This window comes from Felis catus, chromosome B1, assembly GCF_018350175.1.
Source record: "Felis catus isolate Fca126 chromosome B1, F.catus_Fca126_mat1.0, whole genome shotgun sequence".
Lineage (NCBI taxonomy): Eukaryota > Metazoa > Chordata > Mammalia > Carnivora > Felidae > Felis > Felis catus.
In genome coordinates, this window is record NC_058371.1 from 202945799 (window position 1) to 202965124 (window position 19326).

General features: G+C 60.3%; 1 protein-coding gene across 5 annotated transcripts in view; it reads right to left on the bottom strand.

The window, feature by feature from the left end:
* Nucleotides 1–19326, bottom strand: part of RGS12 (regulator of G protein signaling 12) — a 120133-nt gene that overhangs the window by 84582 nt on the left and 16225 nt on the right. For all 5 annotated transcript variants that reach the window (XM_023253348.2, XM_045056893.1, XM_045056891.1 and 2 more), the window contains exon 2: nt 8863–10831. In XM_023253348.2, the coding sequence (XP_023109116.2) occupies nt 8863–10734 (1872 nt within the window). In that variant the 5' untranslated portion in view covers nt 10735–10831. The remainder of the gene's footprint in view (nt 1–8862; nt 10832–19326) is intronic.

The following is a 19326-nucleotide window of genomic DNA, read 5'->3' on the forward strand; positions in this document are numbered from 1 at the left end:
CGAAGTAAATGGAGAGAAATACCAATTTCACGGATAGGAAAGCTCAACATTCTAAGGATGTCGATTCTCCCATGGGTCTACAGACGAAAATACAATTGCAAAAATACGTCAGTGGCGTTTTGGAGAATTTACAAACTTACTGTAAAATCTTACCTGAGAGAGCAAGGCTCGGCACAGCCAAGATAAGGCAAGGAGATCCGGCACTTCGGATACAAAGACTCATTGCCAAGCCTCAATTTCAAAAGTCAAGTATTGGGGGGGGTACGGACATGGGGAACAGAGCACACGTGAGTAACAGCAGCCCCACAGTCATCGGAGAGAGAGGAAAAATCAGCTTGCCACCCACCTTATTCCATTCATAAAGATCAACTGCAAAACAATTTTAAGACAAAAAGAAGAATATTCCTGACCTCGGGATAGTGATGAGGTCAGGAATCAACACTGAAAATCGTGAGAAGACTGACAAGTTGGTTGACATTAAGGTCAAGAGCTTCTGTTCATCAAGTCCCCACAGAGCAAGCGGAAAACACAAGCCACAAACGGAGTCAGTGTATGTGCGACACAATCGTCGCAGGATTAGTAGCCGGTATCTGTAGCTTCTACGAATCAAGAAAAAAGACAACCCAATAGAAGTGGGCACAGGTGCGAGCAGGTCCCTCAGCAACGTCTTCACGGGCAAAGCCACTGTAGAGTGTCATTCCACGTCCACTAGACGGGCAGGAAAGTCAGAAGCCCGGCGGGCGAGTTCCGGCAAGGACGCGGAGCCGTCTGGCACTCACACTAGCGGCACGGGACCGTCGGGAAACCGAGCCGGAGAACCCGGACCCATAGTCTCCCGGTCTTGGACTCGGCCGCTAAATCACGAGGGAACAGACAGGGCAAACTCTGGGACAGATTCACCTCCCGGGGTCAGTCCTCACATCTCAGAGATGAGATGAGCATATCTGGGGAGGGGCCGGTCGTGTCCCCCTCCCTCCGGACACATCTGTCTACACTGCAAAGCGTAGGAGGGAAAACCCAGAGTCCTCCCTTCTGTCTCCAAGGACACTTGCTCAAAGAGCCAGGGTCTCTGTCCCCTCTCAGCGTGCGTATAAGCTCCCCGATTCCTGTTTTCAGGTCTCCTCACCTACAGCACAACCCCGGTGCGTGCAGGGCGACACCTGACGTGGCTGCCGTCGCGACGGCCCAGGGGTAAGGATCGAGCGCCAGGAACGAGTGTGGTCGTTGTGAGGCAGTTATCAAATCTGTCCCCGCTCCAGAGACCCGGCGTTTCCCGTCAACACGAACGAAGGCAGATACTAAAAACTGCGCGAAGGTGAGCAAGCACCGGGACGGCCCCCGGGGGCCTCCTCCGCCCGCACAGCCGGGGACGCAGGCGTGAGCAGGAAGCTCAGCGGCAGCACCGCCGCGTCTCCGCCAGCTCAGTGCGCGTGCGAGTGTGTGCGCTGCTGCGGTCACGGTGGAGACGAAGGAGCTGCAGACAGCGTCGCGGCTACAGCGGTGGAACGACATGGAGCCATCACCAAACGAGTTGTCACCACTGTTTACAAAGCCCAGAGAGCAGCACAGCTACAAGCTACATAACGCGCCGCCGCGGGACTCAAACCCTGCTGACTCCCGCAGGAGCACCGCGGCCGCTGAGCTCTCAAGGCGCTGGCCTTCCCTGGAAACCACATAAAACCACAGCAGGGCGGTAAGCGGTGTCTCTGTCCCTCAGCCTCCGGTCCTGCCTCCCCGGGAAGCTCCCCGGCACCTGGCACCTGACCCGCATCCCCACAGGGCCCCGATCCCCCCCCCCCGATGCCCCCCGCCCCCCCGCGCGGCGCTCCACTGCTCCAAAGGGGCTCCTGGCGTGGAAGGGGTGCACAGACCCGCGGAGGCTCCCTGCACTGTCGGGTTCGTGGGCACCGGCCACCCGCTGACTTTCCCGGCCCATCTGTTTGCTTCCCTTCCCTCCGATTGGGGCGTTGTTTACACAGGGTGGGTAATGAGCAAAGCCGCTCTTTGCAGAAGGATTTAAATCACGGAGCCTTAGTTGTGGCCTCTTCAGTATTCTCTGGAACTTTTATTTACAATCTGTTTTAAAACTTCCTCTCGGGGCGCCTGGGTGGCTCAGTCAGTTGAGCGTCCGACTTCGGCTCAGGTCAGGAATTCACGTGAGTTTGAGCCCCGAGTCGGGCTCTGTGCTGACAGCTGAGGGCCTGGAGCCTGCTTCCGGTTCTGTGTGTCCCTCGCTGTCTGCCCCTCCCCCGCTCATACTTTGTGTCTCTCTCTCTCTCTCTCTCTCTCTCTCTCTCTCTCTCTCTCCCCCCCCCCCCTCAAAAGTAAATAAACATTAAAAAAAATTAAAGAACAAACAAAAAAACTTCCTCTCATTGTGCTGGGAAACTGCACAAGACCTGTCTGTCGGGCCCAGTCCCCTCCTGGCCTGACCCCTGCCGAACCCATCGCTGGCTGGGCCACACGAACCCAGCCTCGGGCATCCAGTGCCAGGCCTCGCACTCTGTTCTTAGGAAAAGAATTAAGAAAAACCATTTTTTTCTCCAAAGGAATTATTTTTAGCAGGTAAAATATGTTCGTATTCCCGTAATAAAAACTGAAAATAACAGAAGATAAAACACAAATGTCCTGGACCCATCCCCAGTTTTGCCTCCCACCCCCGAGGTAGCTCCCACTATCGGTTTGGAGCGCTTCCTTTGAATGTTTTCCCGTGTATTTATATATAAACATATGTACACTTTATTTTTTTAAACAGATGTATCCTGTAAAACATAGGTTTAGTTGAGGGGTGCTGAGTTTTTCACACAAAAATGGGATTATGTTGGCTATGCGTATTTCTGTGACCTTTCCCACCTCGTGTGCCAGGGGGAGCCTCCCACAAGGTGGTGCGTGGACCCACCACGCGGGGCGGACGCCTGACACGCCACGGCTAACCACTACCTTCCAGCCTCCCTGCAGCGGGGCTGTCCCGGGACTCGGCCGACCCACCCGGCACCGTGGGAACAGGAACACACTCCGGCCGTGGCTCCCTGCCCGCCGCAACGTGGGCATGACGCTATTTTTTTTTAATTAATTTATTTATTTGAGAGAGACAGACTGAGCGGAGGAGGGGCAGAGAGAGAGGGAGAGAGGGCGACTCTCGCGAGCACGGGGCTCGAACTCACGACCCCGAGATCGTGACCGGAGCGGAAATCGAGGCGGATGCTTAACTGACGGAGCCCCCCAGGCGCCCCCGCATGACACTGTCTTGTACCTGGAGTTTGGGCGCGGGTCACGGGCAGGGGATGGCAACACAACACAGAAGGAACAGGTCCTCGTAAAGGCGCGGCCTCTACGCCAGCCTGGCCTGCCCACACCTTCTCGTCACAGAGGACGCGCTCCACATACAGCGTTTAGGACACTGTGAAATTAGTCCTGCGGTAACAGTGCTGAAACTCCTATTACTTCAAACACTTTTTTAATGTTTTACTATTTATTTTCAAGAGAGAGAAAAAGACAGCGAGCAGGGGAGGGGCAGAGAGAGAGGGAGACACAGAATCTGAAGCAGCTCCAGGCTCCCGGCTGTCAGCACAGAGCCCGACAAGGGGTTCAAACCCACGAACCATGAGATTACGACCTGAGCCCAAGTTGCATCCTTAACCGACAGCCCCCCAGGCACCCCTACTTTTAAATGAGTGCATGAAGTTAACAGCATTTTTTTTCAGCATTTTTTTTCATTTTATTCGATCAGAAAGGTATTTTTTAGGCTCTCACCAACACTGCCAGTTTGGAAGGACTCAGCCCTAGTGGGGCCCTCCTACAAAGCGGCAAGCCTCTCCGGGACAGTGGTCCCCAAACACTGTCTTCCCAGGATGCCCCTCATACAAATCACTGAGGCCCCAAGAGCTTTTGTCTCCGTGGGCGTCCTCTATTGACAATTTCCATATTAAACCGATATGTTTAAAATTTTTTATTAATTCACTTCAAAATAACAACAATAAATCCTTTAGGTAGTATCATAAATGTTTTCATTTAAAAATTTTCCCAAATCCGTTATGTGCAAAGTTTAACAACGGATTTTGCTACTTAACCGGATACTTTAATTAATGTTAGTCTGAGGATATCAGTTGTCAAAGAAGCAGAATTAAACATCCTTAATTCGAGTTAAATGTAGCTGAATCATTTTGATGACACAGACGGCATTTCGGGGTCTTGGCTTCTCTCTTTCCCGTCAACCCCCCTCAGTCACACGCTCCCTTAGCGCATCCCGGCCACAGACACCCAGCACAAAGAAAATCAGGGTAAACGGAGCGGGAATCATCGACCTACAGACACCACTTAGCTCTCCCACAGTGTCACCGGCCCAGGCCCCACCGGCCCGGTCTGTGCCTCTGCCTCCCCTCTGGCCTCCCCACAGGAGGAAGAGTCAGAGCCCCCGGGGCTGGCACTCCTGCTGTTACCAGGACAGGAAGCCCCTTCGCCGTGGCTTGCTGGCCTCCAGGCTTCCGCTGGGCCGGGGGGGGGGGGGGGGGGGGGTCCCCCAGGCCTCGAGGGAGGGAGGTGTCACAGTTCCAACAGGAGCTTGCTCTGGTTTTGGACGTCTTCCAGGCGGTGGTGAGCGGTGCTGTGCCGTTTTTCTTGGGGACAGCCGCCCAGTCCTGCAGTGGCTCCGCCGGGTTTCTACACTGTCTCCGTGGGGACAGCGCGCTCGGTCAGCACCCAGAGGCGAGGCCCGGCAGCGTGGCCTTGAGGGGCAGCCTCCCAGCTTGCAGCCTCTCCCCTGCTGGCCTCTGCCTCACCCCTGCTGTGGGGCCTGCCCCAGGGTCCCCGAGGGCTCTCCCTCCAGGCAGCTCGCTGCCTTTGGTCTAGTTAGCGCTTATCCACTCTGTTCCCCTGCTCCGATCCTGGTGTGTTTTCTGTCTCCGGGCTGCAGCCTAATTCTGCCAAGAAGCATGGGAGTAACTCGGGGCCCTCACTGTGCGGCGCCCCACTCCCGTCCCCCCGTCCTCATCCTGACAAGCCTCCAGGAGGGACACCAGGAGACCACCCCCCGGCCTCTGGAAGCTTCCGCTGCTACAGCAAGGGAGGCTGTGGGATTAGGCTGAGCTAATGAAGGAGAAACCCTTGAGCAAGGTAAAAAGCAACTGATAACCTTCAAGAGATTATGGCAGAACCCAATAAAACACCATTCATTACCACTTATTTTGAGATGAACTGGGTGTCCCATCACCACTGCAGAGGAAAGACAGGTCACAAACCAGTCTATGCGGGACAGACCGCGAGCCGTCTCAGTGTCAGCACTTACTTGCACCGGAACTTGGGCAAATCCCCTGACGCATAAAAACCTGACTGTCCTTGTCAGTAAGATTGAAAGATAAAGACACCCGCCTGACGAGCTCACAGAACCCCTCTCGGGTCAACTGGTGAGCGCCAGACTGTTACTTTCCAACAGGAGAAACACACCGATGCCACTGCGCTATCTCAGCCTCTCGTCACGGCCCGAGCCACGACAGCCAGCACCTCACTGTCACCACGCTTGCGGTCAAGGTGAGAGATGGCTACCGAGCAGCCAGAGACCCTCACGGGGACACGCACGGGTCTTGACAAAGGAGCGAAGGCAGCGGTGTCGACACATAGCGCCAGAACCCTGGGACGTCCGCGTGCAGAAAGATGAACGTGGACACAGACCTTCCAGCCTTCGCAGCAATCAACCCCAATGGGGTCATTCACCTAAATGGGAAATAAAAAACTATAAAACTCGAAGACGACACAGGAGAAAAGCTAGAGGACTTGGGGTTGGTGGGGCCTGTTCAGACACAGCACTGAAGGCACAATCCGTGAGCGAGAGCCGATCAGCTGGACTGCGTCGAAATGGAAAGGTTCTGCTCTGGGAAAGACCACGTCAAGAGAACGAGACCAGCCTCAGGCAGCAAGCACAAGACAGGGGAGCATGGAGAAGGTGGTCAGCGTCTTAGTCACCAAGGAAACGCAAATCAAAGTAACAGCGCGACCCCCACTGCACACCCGCCCGAACAGCCAAATCCAGGACTCTGCCCCCGCCCCCCCCCCCCACACACACACATGTGGCGAGGACACAGAGCGACAGGAGCTGCCGGTCACAGCTGGCGGGAACTCAGAATCGCGGTGCAGCCGCTTCGGGAGATCGGCGGCGGTTTCTCACGGAAGTAAACATCCGCCACCGGCTCCCGCAATCACGCTGCTTGGCGTTTACCCAAAGGAGCTGGCGACTTATGTCCACACCAAAAGCTGAGCTCGGGTGTGAACAGCATCTTTATTCATAATCACCAAAACCCAGGAGTAACTAACGTGGCCTTAGCAGGTGACGGACGAATAAACTGCGGTCCCTCCAGACGGCGGAATATTACCTGGCGCTAGAAAGAGACGAGCCATCAAGCGGGCAAGAGACCCGGAGGAAGTGTGGACGCGCACGACTGAGGGCAAGCGGCCGGTCTGAAAAGGCTGCACGCCGCGTGGCCGACCATCCACGGGACATTCCGGAACAGGCAGGACGGCGGGGACGGTAAGGTCAACGGCGGCCGGGGGCTGGGGGCCGGGGGGGGCAGAACAGGTCGGAGCCCAGGGGTGTTGAGGGCAGCGGGCCGCGCCGGGCGAGACCATAACGGCGGGTCTGCCTGCCATCACACGCGTGTCCGAGCCCGCGGAAGGCACACGCCGAGAGGGACCCTGACGTGAACTGGGGACTCTGGGTGATGACGCGGGGGTGGAGGTCCGTCAGTCGTAACGAGGCAGCTCTCTGGTGGGGGTGCTCACAGCGGGGGAGGCTGTGCACGTGTCAGGGCAGAGGGTACGTGGGAAGTGTCAGCACTTTCTCAATTTTTATCGTAAGACTAAAACTGCTTTAACAACATTAAATCTTAGAAAAAAAAAAAAGCCCACGGTTTGAATCATGACCCTGCTTCGTCCTATTAAACCTTAAACCTTAGAGAAGTCACTTAGCCCCTCGAGGACAAGTCACCTCACTTGCGGAACGGGGGCCACAGCACCCCTGCCCCACGGGTTCCCCGAGGTCAGAGCTGCACTGGGAGCGGTCTGAGATGGCGGGGAGCTCCACAGCGTGTAGACAGGGCCTTCACCTCGGACGAAGGGCGGGCGAGGGGGCGCCCGGTCCACAGAGAGCCGCACAAATCCCACTTCTTTCCACCCGTGTGGTCAGGCGCTGACACGCCAGCAGTGGAGCTGGAGAGTGCATGTGCTAGTAGGACACGTGCTCCAAGAGGTGCTGACGTGTCTGATTTCGGGAAACGGTTGCCACCTTCCGGGCCTTGGCTTCCCAGCTCACCCCAGCTGACAGGAGGCTCGGGTGGGAGAAGCCCACACCACAGCCGGCTCGGCGGGGGCAGGTGGGAAGGAGCCGGGCGGGGGCGGCCGCGCCCCGAGAACACAGGCCTCGTGCGGTTCAGCCCCAGGGCGGCGGGGGGACGAGGGATGGGGTGTGCTTGTGGCAGAACCACGAGCGCCCGCAGTTTAGAAACAGGAGTCGAAAACCCACATGATCACAACTGTTTATAAAAACAAACATCCATCCTTAGATACGGGGAAATGTGGCCACGGCCTCCTCGAGGAGGTAAAGTTGGGGGGGAGTCTGTCCGTTCCTCCCGCTTTCTATTGTCTTTAACGTGTTTTGGGGTGAAAACTACGACACGGGAAGGGTGTGATTGCCAACAGAATATTCGCCAAGCCGCCCCTCCCCTTTCCTCTGTCCCGGACCCTGCCCTCACCAGCCAGCCGCCCTCGGAGGGATTCGTTGTGACACTTTCCACTGTTGAGAACCAGGACGCGGACCCAAGCAGAGAAGCAATTTTACAATCACGAAAGTCCTCTGAGGAAAGTGCCTCGGAGACACCGCTCCACGGCTACAGCGACCGCCACACGGTGGCTCGGCCCGTCCCACCAGTGCCGCCGGCCACCCCCCCGCTGGGCAAAGTCCCGCACGCTGACTCCTGCCCTCGTGCTCCACACCGAGCTCCCGGGGGGGGGGGGGGGGAAGGCAGAGGGCCCCAAAGGGACACAGGCACGTTCAGGGCAGCGCTGGCCCCGGCGGGTCCCCCTGATGCTCATCTGCGGCGAGCAGGGAGCCGAGCCACCAGCCCACCGCTGAGTTCAGCTGCCACTTTTTTCACAGCAGGATTTTCCAGATGAAGGACACAGAGCAAGGATCCACACCCTGGGAAGCTCCCTGTCCTGAAGTCAACAGTCTCTGTGCTTCAAGAATTTTCTCACCTCAGGGGCGCCTGGGTGGCTCAGTCAGTTAAGCATCTGGCTTCCGCTCAGGTCATGATCTCGCAGTTTATGAGTTCGAGCCCCACATCGGGCCTGCTGCTGTCAGCGCAGATCCCGCTTCAGATCCTCTGTCCCCCTCTCTCTGCCCTTCCCTCGTTTACGCTCTCTCTCTCAAAAAAATAAATAAGTGAATAAAACACTAACACCCAAAAAAAAAAAAAAAACAAAAAACAAAACAAAACTGTGTTCTCACCTCAAAAGGGCGTGCTGCCCGAGCCCACAGATGACACGGGCTCCGAAGGGGCCAGGGACAGGACCGTCCTAGGCACCGGCAGCAGGAAAGGGCCCGAAGGAAGGAGGGCCTCAGCCCAGGCTGTGTCACCCGCCCCCGCCCAGGTGTCCCACCCAGGACCCGAGAGAGGGGGCAGCACGCAGAGGGCTCCCCGGCAGGGCAGAGCCTGCAGCACGTGACCAAACACACCCCGTGGTGGCGACAGAGGCACAGGGCAGCCCGACGGAGTCGGGACCGGAGACTCGGCCGTTAACACGCTCCGCTCCACCAGGGACAGACCGCGTCACGAAATCAAGCTCACGTGTGTAGAGCGCGCCTAGCGGGCTTACCTTTTTGTCCTCCTTAGTCTTTCTAACTTGTCGATGGGGCCCGAAAAGGTTCTGCACCCCAAAAGCCTTCCTGGACCAGTCCCTCTTCTGGGTGCTCAGCGGGGCCTGTGCCAAGCTGCCCTCCACCCGGTAGCGGTCCGCGGGAATCTTGCTCATGGGCGGGGGCAGCGTGCCGCAGTTCACACTGGACCGCCCGTCGGTGGAGTCCGTGTACGACTCCTGGTCACTGGCGTGTCCGCACGGCCACTCCTGCAGGACGTGGACCGGAAGCCACCGCTGGCCATGGCCCGCGGCGCCCCTCTTGGAAGGGGGGACCGAGCTCCGCGAGGAGGCCGGGGGCAGCTCCACATGAGCAGCGGGCCCTAGGTGCTTACCGAAGTCCCGGCACCTGTCCGCCTGCAGGGCGGCCTCGAACGGGGGGCCCCCCTCGGGGTCGAGGCAGAAGGCCCCGCTCCAGGGGGCGCCCCGGGGCTGGGAGCCCCTCCCGCCCGCGCCCTCCCAGCCGCCGCCGCTGCCGGGGCCGTGCCTGCTGGAGCCGGCACCCAGGTCGACCACCAGCACTCGACTGCTCCTTTCTTCCTGGTGGAAGTTGCCGATGCCGCTGTCGCTGTTGCTGCTGGTGCTGGTGTTCTGGTGGGCGTCCGCGTCCCCGTCGGCAAAGGCCCGGGCCCGCACGCCCTCGATCAGCTCGCCCATGTCTCTGTACAGGACGGAGATGAACTGGAGGGCCGGCAGGCAGGATGCGGGGAACTCGAGGCAGCCGCCGGTGTCGGGGTCGGCCGTGCACTCCAGCCCAAACCGCCGAGCGATGCCCTGGTGGATCCTGTGATTGAACAGGTCTGGATCCACCATGAACACGTGGCAGGAAGTCCGCAAGGCGCCCTCGTCCTCGTGCGCCAGGCTCCCGTCGTCGCTCGTCTGCATGGTCACGAGCCCGAAGAGCCGCCGGTCGTCGGGGCACACGGCGCTGAAGGCCAGCTTCTCGGCCGGGTACTCGGCCAGGACGGCAGCCTGGTCGGTGCAGAGCCGCACGCGGTCGTGCAGGACCCTCATGGTCACCAGGGAGTGGATCTTCTGCTCCGCCCGCAGGCGCCGCAGGCAGCCACGGATGGCCTGTAAGCTGTCGGCCTCCAGGTTGCAGCTCGTGGAAGGAAGTTCGATGGACCCCAAGTAGCCCACGACCATGGCCACGTTTAAGATACTCGCATCTAACGCAAAATCTTCGTGATTCTCGGGGCCGATACTGAAAACGGAATCGTCGTTCATAACTTTTGATATTTCCTCCTTAGAAAGCAGGTTGGGATTCGGGTGATTTACGCTCTCACGTCCAAGGTCGAATCGCGCGGCCGCTGACTCCGAAAGGGATCTTTGTTTCAATTTCAAGGGCTCGGAGCTGCTTGCACGGAGACTAGGATTTTCAAAGATCATATTGAAAATCCCACCAGACTGCATTTCTTCCACGACTCTCTCGGCTCTGTTTATACCTAACGCTTTCGAATCGAGTTTGGGCTTGAGCCAGCCTTTTCCTTCGTAAAATCCAACCTCTTCATCGCTGGAACAGGACTCCACGTGGCCGAGGCCCTCGCCAATCACCATGTGCAGGACACCAGAACATTTCCCGATTAATTTCACCACGTCCTCATGGGACGCTTTCTTCACGTTGATTTCGTTGACGGCAAATATCTGGTCTCCGGCCCGGAGGCCCACAAAGTCCGCGGGGCTCCCTCTCAGGACACAGCTGAGCACGCACGGCGCCTGGCCAGAGAGCGTGAAGCCGTACCCTGCCCGTCCTCTGGCCACCTCCACACTCCTCAGGCGAGGGGGCGCCGGCCCGTGAAGCGGACGCTGCACCGCGTCCCCTGCTCTATACATCTCGCCGGGCTTGCGACACCAGGGGCATAGCTCGTTAGTCCAGGGGCCGCGCTCAGGGAATGCCTGAGCCTACCGTGGTGCTTCTTGAAGTGACGCCCTGAGGAAGAGAACAAACGGCCTGTTATTAAACATCCCGTGTTCCCGCTGCTTACTGGTATCTCCTAAACATAAAAGTGTAGCTCGTGACAAAAGCCACCACAGGAAGAGTCTCTGGTCACCACATAAATGTGCGAGTGAGAGGGAAGCAGCAGCCTGCACGGGGAACCTTCAGGTCAGCCTAAGAAACTTCCCACGAGCAGACAGCGTGTCTCCCGGAAGGGACGCCTGTCCAACCGTTCAGGGCCGAGGAACACAGGGCGGTGGCAGTGCCGCCTGCCCGGATGGGAAGTCCGAGGGCCGCCGCAGGGGAGGCTCCCAGCTCCCGCGCAGGCCCAGGCACCCCTCCCGACCACCCCGACCGCGTCTTAACCGGAGGGGAGGAGCCAGAGCGAAAGACAGCGCGGGCCACACACCTGGGGTAGAAAGGCACCTGGGTGACCTGGCCGACCTCCTGTTTGATCACAGCCCCTCCGTCACGACCAGTTCTCCCTCAGGGAAGAGTCAGCTTGTGTCTCTCATATCCCACCACCTCCCTCAAATAATTGCTTTCGAACAAGATACCATGTGGGGGAAAATACGTTAGTCTGAAACCACCTCAGTCAACCACAGAGGCCACCGGGCAGAACAGGTAAAACAACAAAAAAGGGAATAGGAACCTTCATCCTTCCAGGGGATGACTTCATCATAAAAGTACTGGTTGTCACAGAAAACACCTGCGTCAGGGTCCCAGGCCCAGCCCAGACCTGGTGCCCCACGAGGAGGACACACAGGACGCGGCACAGTCATGCTCACGGCTGGGATTTGCCCCCGTGAAATCGAAGCACAATCGACACAGGGTAAAGGGGGGCGGGGGGGGGCGGGGGGGCAGGTCCCAAGGAAGCAGGCGCCAGCGGCCAGCGTCCTCTCCCGGGGCGTCAGGTGGGGCGCGTTGTGACAACACGTGTGGGGTCTCGGCCGCCAGGGGAGCGCATTAGAGACGGAGCTGGAGAACGGAAAGGTTTGCTCCGAGGGGGCGGACGTGGCGACACAGAGAACGTGGCGTGCGGGACGCGGGTTTGAATAAAATCATCCTGGGAGGTAAGAGTCATAAGAGAACAACTTATTTCTAAATTGCCATATACTTAATACCTAAGTGGCGATAAATTAATCATTTAAGTACTATGGACGTCTAACTATTCGCTATTCATCACTAGAAACGCGTATATTAAAGTTGGCCAAGAACAGTGTCTTAGGGTCTCTCATTGGGCCTCTTTCTTACAGGCCGAATGGTGCTCCCCCACCAGATATGCCCAACCCCCGACGCCCCCCTCCAGGAGCCTCCGTCCAGGAGCTTATCCTGGATGATCCGGGCAGGCCCCAGGGTCACAGGGTCCTCACCAGAGGGAGGCAGGAGGCTCAGAGTCAGAGAGAGGCGGAGGTCAGAGCAGCAGGCTGTGAAGGTAGAGGAAGGGCCACAGAGCTCACAAACAGAGCGAGCGCCTCTGGAAGCCACAAAAGGTGAGGGAACAGACTCTCCCCTGCGGCCCCCAGGACGAAGGGCCCTGCCCGCACTGTGACCGCAGCAGGTGACGCTGATTTTGACCTGCCACCCCCAGAACTGAGGGAATGGAGGGAACAGGGTCGTGCTGCGGTCATTGTTTCCGCAGCCACGGAGCCTGCGCTAAGGCGACCAGCCTAGTGCTGGGGGAGGGGGGCGCACAGGTGCAGGGAACAGCGGGGGGGGCGTGACCCCTCCCAGGACAGGGGTCAGCGAGCCCCTCCTGCCCTCCTCGGTGACAGAAGACCTCCCGGCCACCCGTCTGTAATCCCTCCACATGCCAGAGTCGTGGCACTGAGACGTGACACAGGGTGACGGTCCTCTTTGTGGCCTGCCCAGATATTTCCGGTAGACTCGCACTGTCGTGTCCCGCTAACTCCTTCTAATTCATCCGCGTCATGTCTCCGTGCCTGCAACCGCATTTCAGAAGCACAGCCTACACGTTAACTTTTCCTTAAACCGCATCAGCTCATAGCGAAACAAGCGGAGCAGACAATGAAATCCAGGAGAAGCCACAGGGCACAGTTTCCAACGCCCACGGGCATTTCTGCCATCTGGGCCACGCAGGTGCCTGTTCTGGGTCCCTTTCCCCCGCCAGGAGATTCTGGGTTAGTGAGTCCAGCCGCCCGTTTTGACAAGGTCCCACCCCCACCCCACACACCTTCTGGGTGATTCTGACAGGTGACAACACCTGGATGGGCTGCTGTGGGCTGAAGGCGTGTCCCCACTTCACAGGGTGTTGAAATGCGACCCCCTGGTGTCCTCGTAAAAGAGGAGAGAGGGACCTCGCCCCTCCCCCCCGTCCCTGCTCTCCGCCCCGTAACGACAGGAGAAGGTGACCATCCGGAACCAGGAAGTGTCCCCGCCACACACTGGCTCTGTGAGCACCTGGCCCTTGGTGACAAACAGGCTGTGGTTTAAGCTGCTCTGCACACGGTGTCCTGCAGCAGCCCGAGCGGACAAAGACACCGTCCAGTCCGGCCTCCTCCTTGCACAGGAAAGGTGATCGAGGCCAGAAAGGAGCGACAGCTTCCCAGCAGCACAGACAGTAGGACACACGGTCCCCTTCTCACTGCGCCCACTACCAGGATCAGTCCCTCCGAGTGACAGTGTCACTCCTTTACCGACTCATCCCTCAGACTGGCGGGACCTAGAAGTAAACACACACCGGCTGCCCGGCTGCTTCCCCTCCTGACCCCCCGAGGTTGAGGTCGGGATACGACGGTCCCATGTGTGCCCAGCCCGGGCCGGCAGCGTCCCAGACCCAGAAGCCACAGATGGGCCGGGCCCTGAGCAGCCCACTGGCCCCAAGGAGGGAGGCGCAGGAAGAGGCAGACAGTCCCCAGACTGTGCTGTGTGCTCGGTGCCCGCAGGAGGACCAGAAGTCCGTTCGCCGCACGTCTCGGCCCCCATCCCTCCCCGTGCAGGGGGGCGTTTTGTGAGGACGGCGCCCCGGCTCACCACGACTGCGCCACCAGAGTCACATTCACGGTGCGACAGGCACTGAGCTGAGCACGGGGCGAAAGACCAAAGCCACACAGCACAGCACCCAGGGTGCGCGGCGGCCGGACGGAGACCGGGAACTACCGGGCGGCAGGAGCGGGGAGCTCGGGCACAGCGCCGGGCGCGGAGGAAGCGCTCGCAGTGGGGGGGGGGGGGGGGGGGGGGGTCTTCCAGGGCTGTTCCCGGGACTTTGCACGTAGCAACACGCGTGTCCTCAAGCCACGGCGCCCTGACGTGGGTACGACTATTCCCATTTTGCAGACGAGCAAATGGACACACGGAAAAGCCGAGTAACCTCCTACGGCTGCACAGCTAGTGAGCGTCACCGGTGGATTTGAACCCAGCTCTCTCCGTCTCCACACAGAGGGGTCCCTGGAAGAGGCAGAGGCAGCCCTGGGGCTGGAACAGCAGGCGCTACCCAGACGCACAGCCCCTCCAACGCCCGATCCCTCCGCGGCGCCCGATCCCTCCGCGGCGGGAGCCTGGCGGCACCGCGCCTCGCCCTCCGACTGGGACCCACCGGCCAGCAGACCCCGCCCCTCGTACCCTCCCCCTAAGCCACCTCCAGCCACCGAACACCCACCAGGCGCCGCCACCTCCCCGCAACGTGCACGGGGACCCGACGCATCCCCCGCGCAGTCACACACCCCAGGACGCACGCTGACCGTTCCTGCATCCCGGCCTCACCCAGTCTGATCCATCCTCGGGGCCCACCGCCTGACCTCCGGAAAGCTCCCTAGAGCCCAGGACACGCTCCCCGCCCTCCCCGAAACCTACACCAACCTGGGATCTGCCCTCCCCGGCACGGCAGGTCCCCCAAACGCCCGAGGATGAGCTGGTGGGGTCCTGGCTCACCAAGACCCCTCTAGGCCGTTAGCAGGCACCAACAACCAACGTCCCCGCTGAACTTTCACCCGTAAAGGGCCCTTCCCGTTGCCCTTGACCTGGCCCACCACCCACCCGATGCCTGCACCCAGCGGGGGCTCCAGCGGGACTGTGGGTGGGACCTGGGCAAGGCCAGGACTGCCACGTGAGGGAACGGGCCCTTCCTTGGAGGACCCCACGGCTCAGGGACAAGGGCACTGGGAGGCACCCGCGGACTCACTGGCTGCACACCTGCGGCTCAGGGAGCGCCTCCAAGTGACCCAAGGGCACAGCACACGCAGCAGGGACCCGAGGGCAGTCTCGGCCCCCACCCGCTGTGCCCCACAAAATGGTGCCACCAGCTCCATGCCCCTGTCCCTCCTCCCTCCAGGACCCCTTTCCTCTCTAGCTTCAAAGTCCTCCTCTCGTGGGTGACCCTAAGGCCTAACAGCTGAGAGCCCTCCCCGCAGCTACGACCCATTTCCCACACTCGGCCACCCACCACCTCACTCTGCGCGACAAACACACCTTTTGCTAGAAGCACCTCCTCCCCCTCCCCATCCCCCTCCCCCTCCTCCCACTCCTCCTCTTTGGTCCCTGACTCCCACCTACCCCACCCCATCCATCTATGCACCTAGGACGGCCCGCCTCCCCTGGGCCCAGGCCGCACCCCCCCACCCTACCGCCCCCTGCAGTCCACCAGCTGTGCCACCCCCAGCCTCCGCCATCCCTGGGCCTCCTCACCCCAAAGCCTCATCCTCCTCACCCTGGCCAGCCCTCTCAGGGCCACCTGTGTCCCACCGGCTCCTCTCCGACCGTGGCCTCACCCCTGCTCCCTGGTGACCCCTGCCCTTCCCCCTCGGCCTCCCGTCCACCAGGAAAGAGCCCGCTCAGATCCTCGTCTACGCTCACATCCTCTGCGCCCACCTGGGGACACCCCACCCCACAGGAGCTGGCGGCGGGCTTTCTCCACAGCACGTGCTGTGGGGCCACCGTTGCCCGGGGGGCCTGGGCCCCGCCCCGAAGTCATGCTCCTCAGCCCCTGAGGGGTCCTGCTCTGCTCATGACCACCCAAACCCACCCATCTTCGGCCCCCTGCTGCTCTCCTTTGCAGGGAACAGACAAGTGCCACCAGCCCAGCGGCCACGCGGCCATTGTGCACAGCCTCCCCCCTCGCCCCCTGCGCACACCCTCCCACTTCGGGTTGGCTTCTCCGCCTAGGCCTCCCCCCCAGGCCCCCCACTCTCTCAGGAAGCTGCCACGCCCACTGCCCTTCTCCCCTGGCGTGACGTGGCTCCCTCTCAAGTGGGCCACCCCACAGCTTCTCACAGTCCCCGAGCCCCCCTGAACTGGAAAGGAGGCAAGCTCTCGCTGGACTCATCTTCCCACAGCGCCTCTCCTCCCCTCGGCGGCGCCTCCAAGGCTCACCCTCCTGGGGTCTCCGCACCCCGCCTCCCACCCTTGCCCTCCCTCTGCAAACGGGCCTCCAGCCCCTCGTGCCCGCAAACACGCTCGCCTGGCCACCAACGAGCCCAGGGAGTCGTGTCCCACGGACTCTGCTGGGTCTGCATTCCCTGGCTTCTCAACAAACTCAACACGCTGCGCCTCCCCCTTCCGGGTCCTGCTCTGCTTGGCCTCGAGTGTGGGGGTCCCAGCTCGCTCCCTCCGCCCCGAGCGACTGGACCCCTCAAGGCCAGGGTCTCCCACATGCTGATCTCCCACCCACACCCTCCCGCAAGTCTGGGGGCACCTCAAACTTAACGGTCAAAACAAACTCTTCCTCAAAGCTGTTTCTGTCTCAGTGACCAGCCAGACACACGGGCAGAAGTGGACACGAGCGGGGTCCCAAAGAGACTCCCAGAACCCCAACCAGGACGCACACACATGCACAAAGAGGCGGCCTCAGGAAAAGGCTACCACAAACGAAGAAGCAAGTGAACAGAGTCTACAAAACCCCAAACACAGGGCAGCCTCTAGAGGGAGCAGATGGACCAGGCGGACCAGGTGAACCAGGGGGACCAGGGGTACCAGGGGGACCAGGGGCAGGATCGGTACAGAATAGGCTGGAGCAGGAAGCCGCCAAGGGGACAAGCGGGACTGGAGGGGAAGAAAACGTGGATAATTCGGTGATAAGTCTCTCTGTTCGTCTGTCACTATATCACCCACAGAGGGCAGCCAGAAAGGGTTCCCCAGGTTTGTAGGGTGCATTTGGGTTGTAAGACTTAAATTGTACATTATGTGGAAAACAAAATTCTCTTCAGAGAATCTTGGAGACAGGTCCAGAGATGGGGGGGGGGGGGCATGGAAGTGATGGGTGGACGGAGGGATTGGGGGGGATAGATGGAGAGATGGATGGATGGGTGGATGGATGGATGGACAGATGGAGGATGGAGAGAAGGACAGATGGATGGGGAGGGAGGGAGGGGTGGACAGATGGATGGGTGGGTGGGTGGGTGGGTGGACAGACTGACTAAATTCATTAGTGGTAGTCAATGTTTACCCAATAAAACCTGGCTGCTTACTTGGTCCAAAAATTAATGGACTCTTTTCCCGAGCTACAGACAAACGGGAACCTTCAAACAAAGTGGCCACCAAATGCTGCGCAGGGTAAGTGAAATGAGACCCATCAAACTTTCAGAGAGGGGCGCCTGGGGGGCTCAGTCGGTTGAGCGTCCGACTTCGGCTCAGGTCACGATCTCGCGATTTAGGAGTTGGAGCCCCGCGTCGGGCTCTGTGCTGACAGCTCAGAGCCTGGAGCCCGCTTCGGATTCTGTGTGTCCCTCGCTGTCTGCCCCTCCCTCGCTCATACTCTGTGTCTCACTCTGTCTCTCAAAAAATGAATAAACGTTAAAAAAATAATAATAAAATAAAATAAAAACTGTCAGAGAGAGAAGACAGGTCTTGTATGAAGGAACAGAACCTGCCAGAAAGCACCGGAGGACGGCGGAGCCCAGGGAGCTTCTGCAGCTCCCCACAGGCACGCGGAAGAGCAAACACGCGAGCGGGGAGAAGGCGGCTGACCGGCAGGCCCGGGAGTGGTGTCGCGGCAGGGTCACGGCGGCCGTGTCCCCACGCGGTGTCCACAGGGCGCCCGCGGCCTGGCCACGCTCCCCACGTGCGGCCGCCCCCTCCAGTACTCGTGCGAGCAGCCGAGCCGTAAACCCGTCCCCGAGACTTCAAACCTGTGGCAGCTCCACAAGGGAAGGGTGGCCGGGAAAAGCAGCCCGTCCCAACATGTCTGTGAGCGCGACGGTCAACGAACGGCAAGGGAGGCGCCGAACGAGGCATTCTGTGTGTGAGTCTGCCCGTGGCGACGGCGGTCACGATGAACTGCGTGTCCCTTGTCTGGGAGCAGCCTCCCGTTCGTACCGTTTGTTGGACTCGCCGGGTGCGTTTCTTTTTATTCACCCGTGGCGCAAGCTCGAGCCGGCGCGGGGCTGCCTTGGGGGGGGTCCGGCCGCTGCCCCCACGTCCGCGTCAGCAGAGGCGCAGACCGAACTCACCCGAGCCGGCCAGCCGGGTGCGGCGATGCTCCCAGGGGACCCCACCAGTGTCCACGGCGCGGCCCTGACACGAAGAACCCGAGAGACACCAGCAGTGCGTCGTCGACAAGCCCCCGGACGTCCTAGAGGGGTGGGCTCGCGCCCCCCACGGACCGGGCAAGGGAGATTTCCCGTGCCCTCCCTAAAAGACATCTTGGACCCGGGGGCGAAAGAAGGACATTCTTCTAAAACGGCTAGTACCTTCTGTGTGTACAATCTGTGTGCTTTCCCCTAAACACCCGAGGCTCTACAACGGCTCTGCTGATACAAAGGAGCAAGCTGGTGCCTGTCCGCATCCGTTCCACAAATACCGGGGACCCAGCCGGGCACCTCCACACCTGCCAGGCAGCACTGATGCACCGAGGACCCCTCGTGCCCTCGCACGCCCTCGTCCGCAGCAGGTGTGTCTGCAGCGGCTGTCCCACGCTCCGCTGTAGGAGGGGCTGAGAGCGGCCTCCCCAGGTCAGGATGGGGAGCAGGTGCGCTCGGGGGGCTGTGCCCGGGAGCGACATCCGGGCCGCCGACCCACGCCTGGAGTCCATCTACGTGGCAGGACTCCGGACTTGGAGCCGACGCTGCCGTGGGAGGGTCTCGGGCGGAGTGTTCTGCATGTGGGAGGGACGGGGCTCACTGGGGCCGGAGGCTGGACAGTGATAGAGCCCACTGCCGCCTCTCTGTATTTGTGATACAAGTCGATGGCACCCTCCTAGTCGTCCTGCCCTCGGCAGCCCCTCCCCCTGGGATCCGGCCCGAACTTGGTGCCTCACCCCTAGTAAACAGGGCAGAAGGGAGGAGAGGTCACTTCCTAGAGCACTACAGACACTGGTTTTTGTCTTCCTCAGCTTTCCCTCGCTCACGCCGAAGGAAGTCAGCTGCCGGGTCGTGAGCTGCCCTAAGAAACAGCCCCCGGGGCAAAAACGATGTCTCAGGCCACCAGCCAGCGAGGTCACGAGGCCTGCCGGCAGCTGCGTCACATCTTCCGGGGCCGCCGCCCCCACGAGAGCCGAGCCTGGATGCAGACCGTCCCCCCCCCGCAGCCTGGCCACC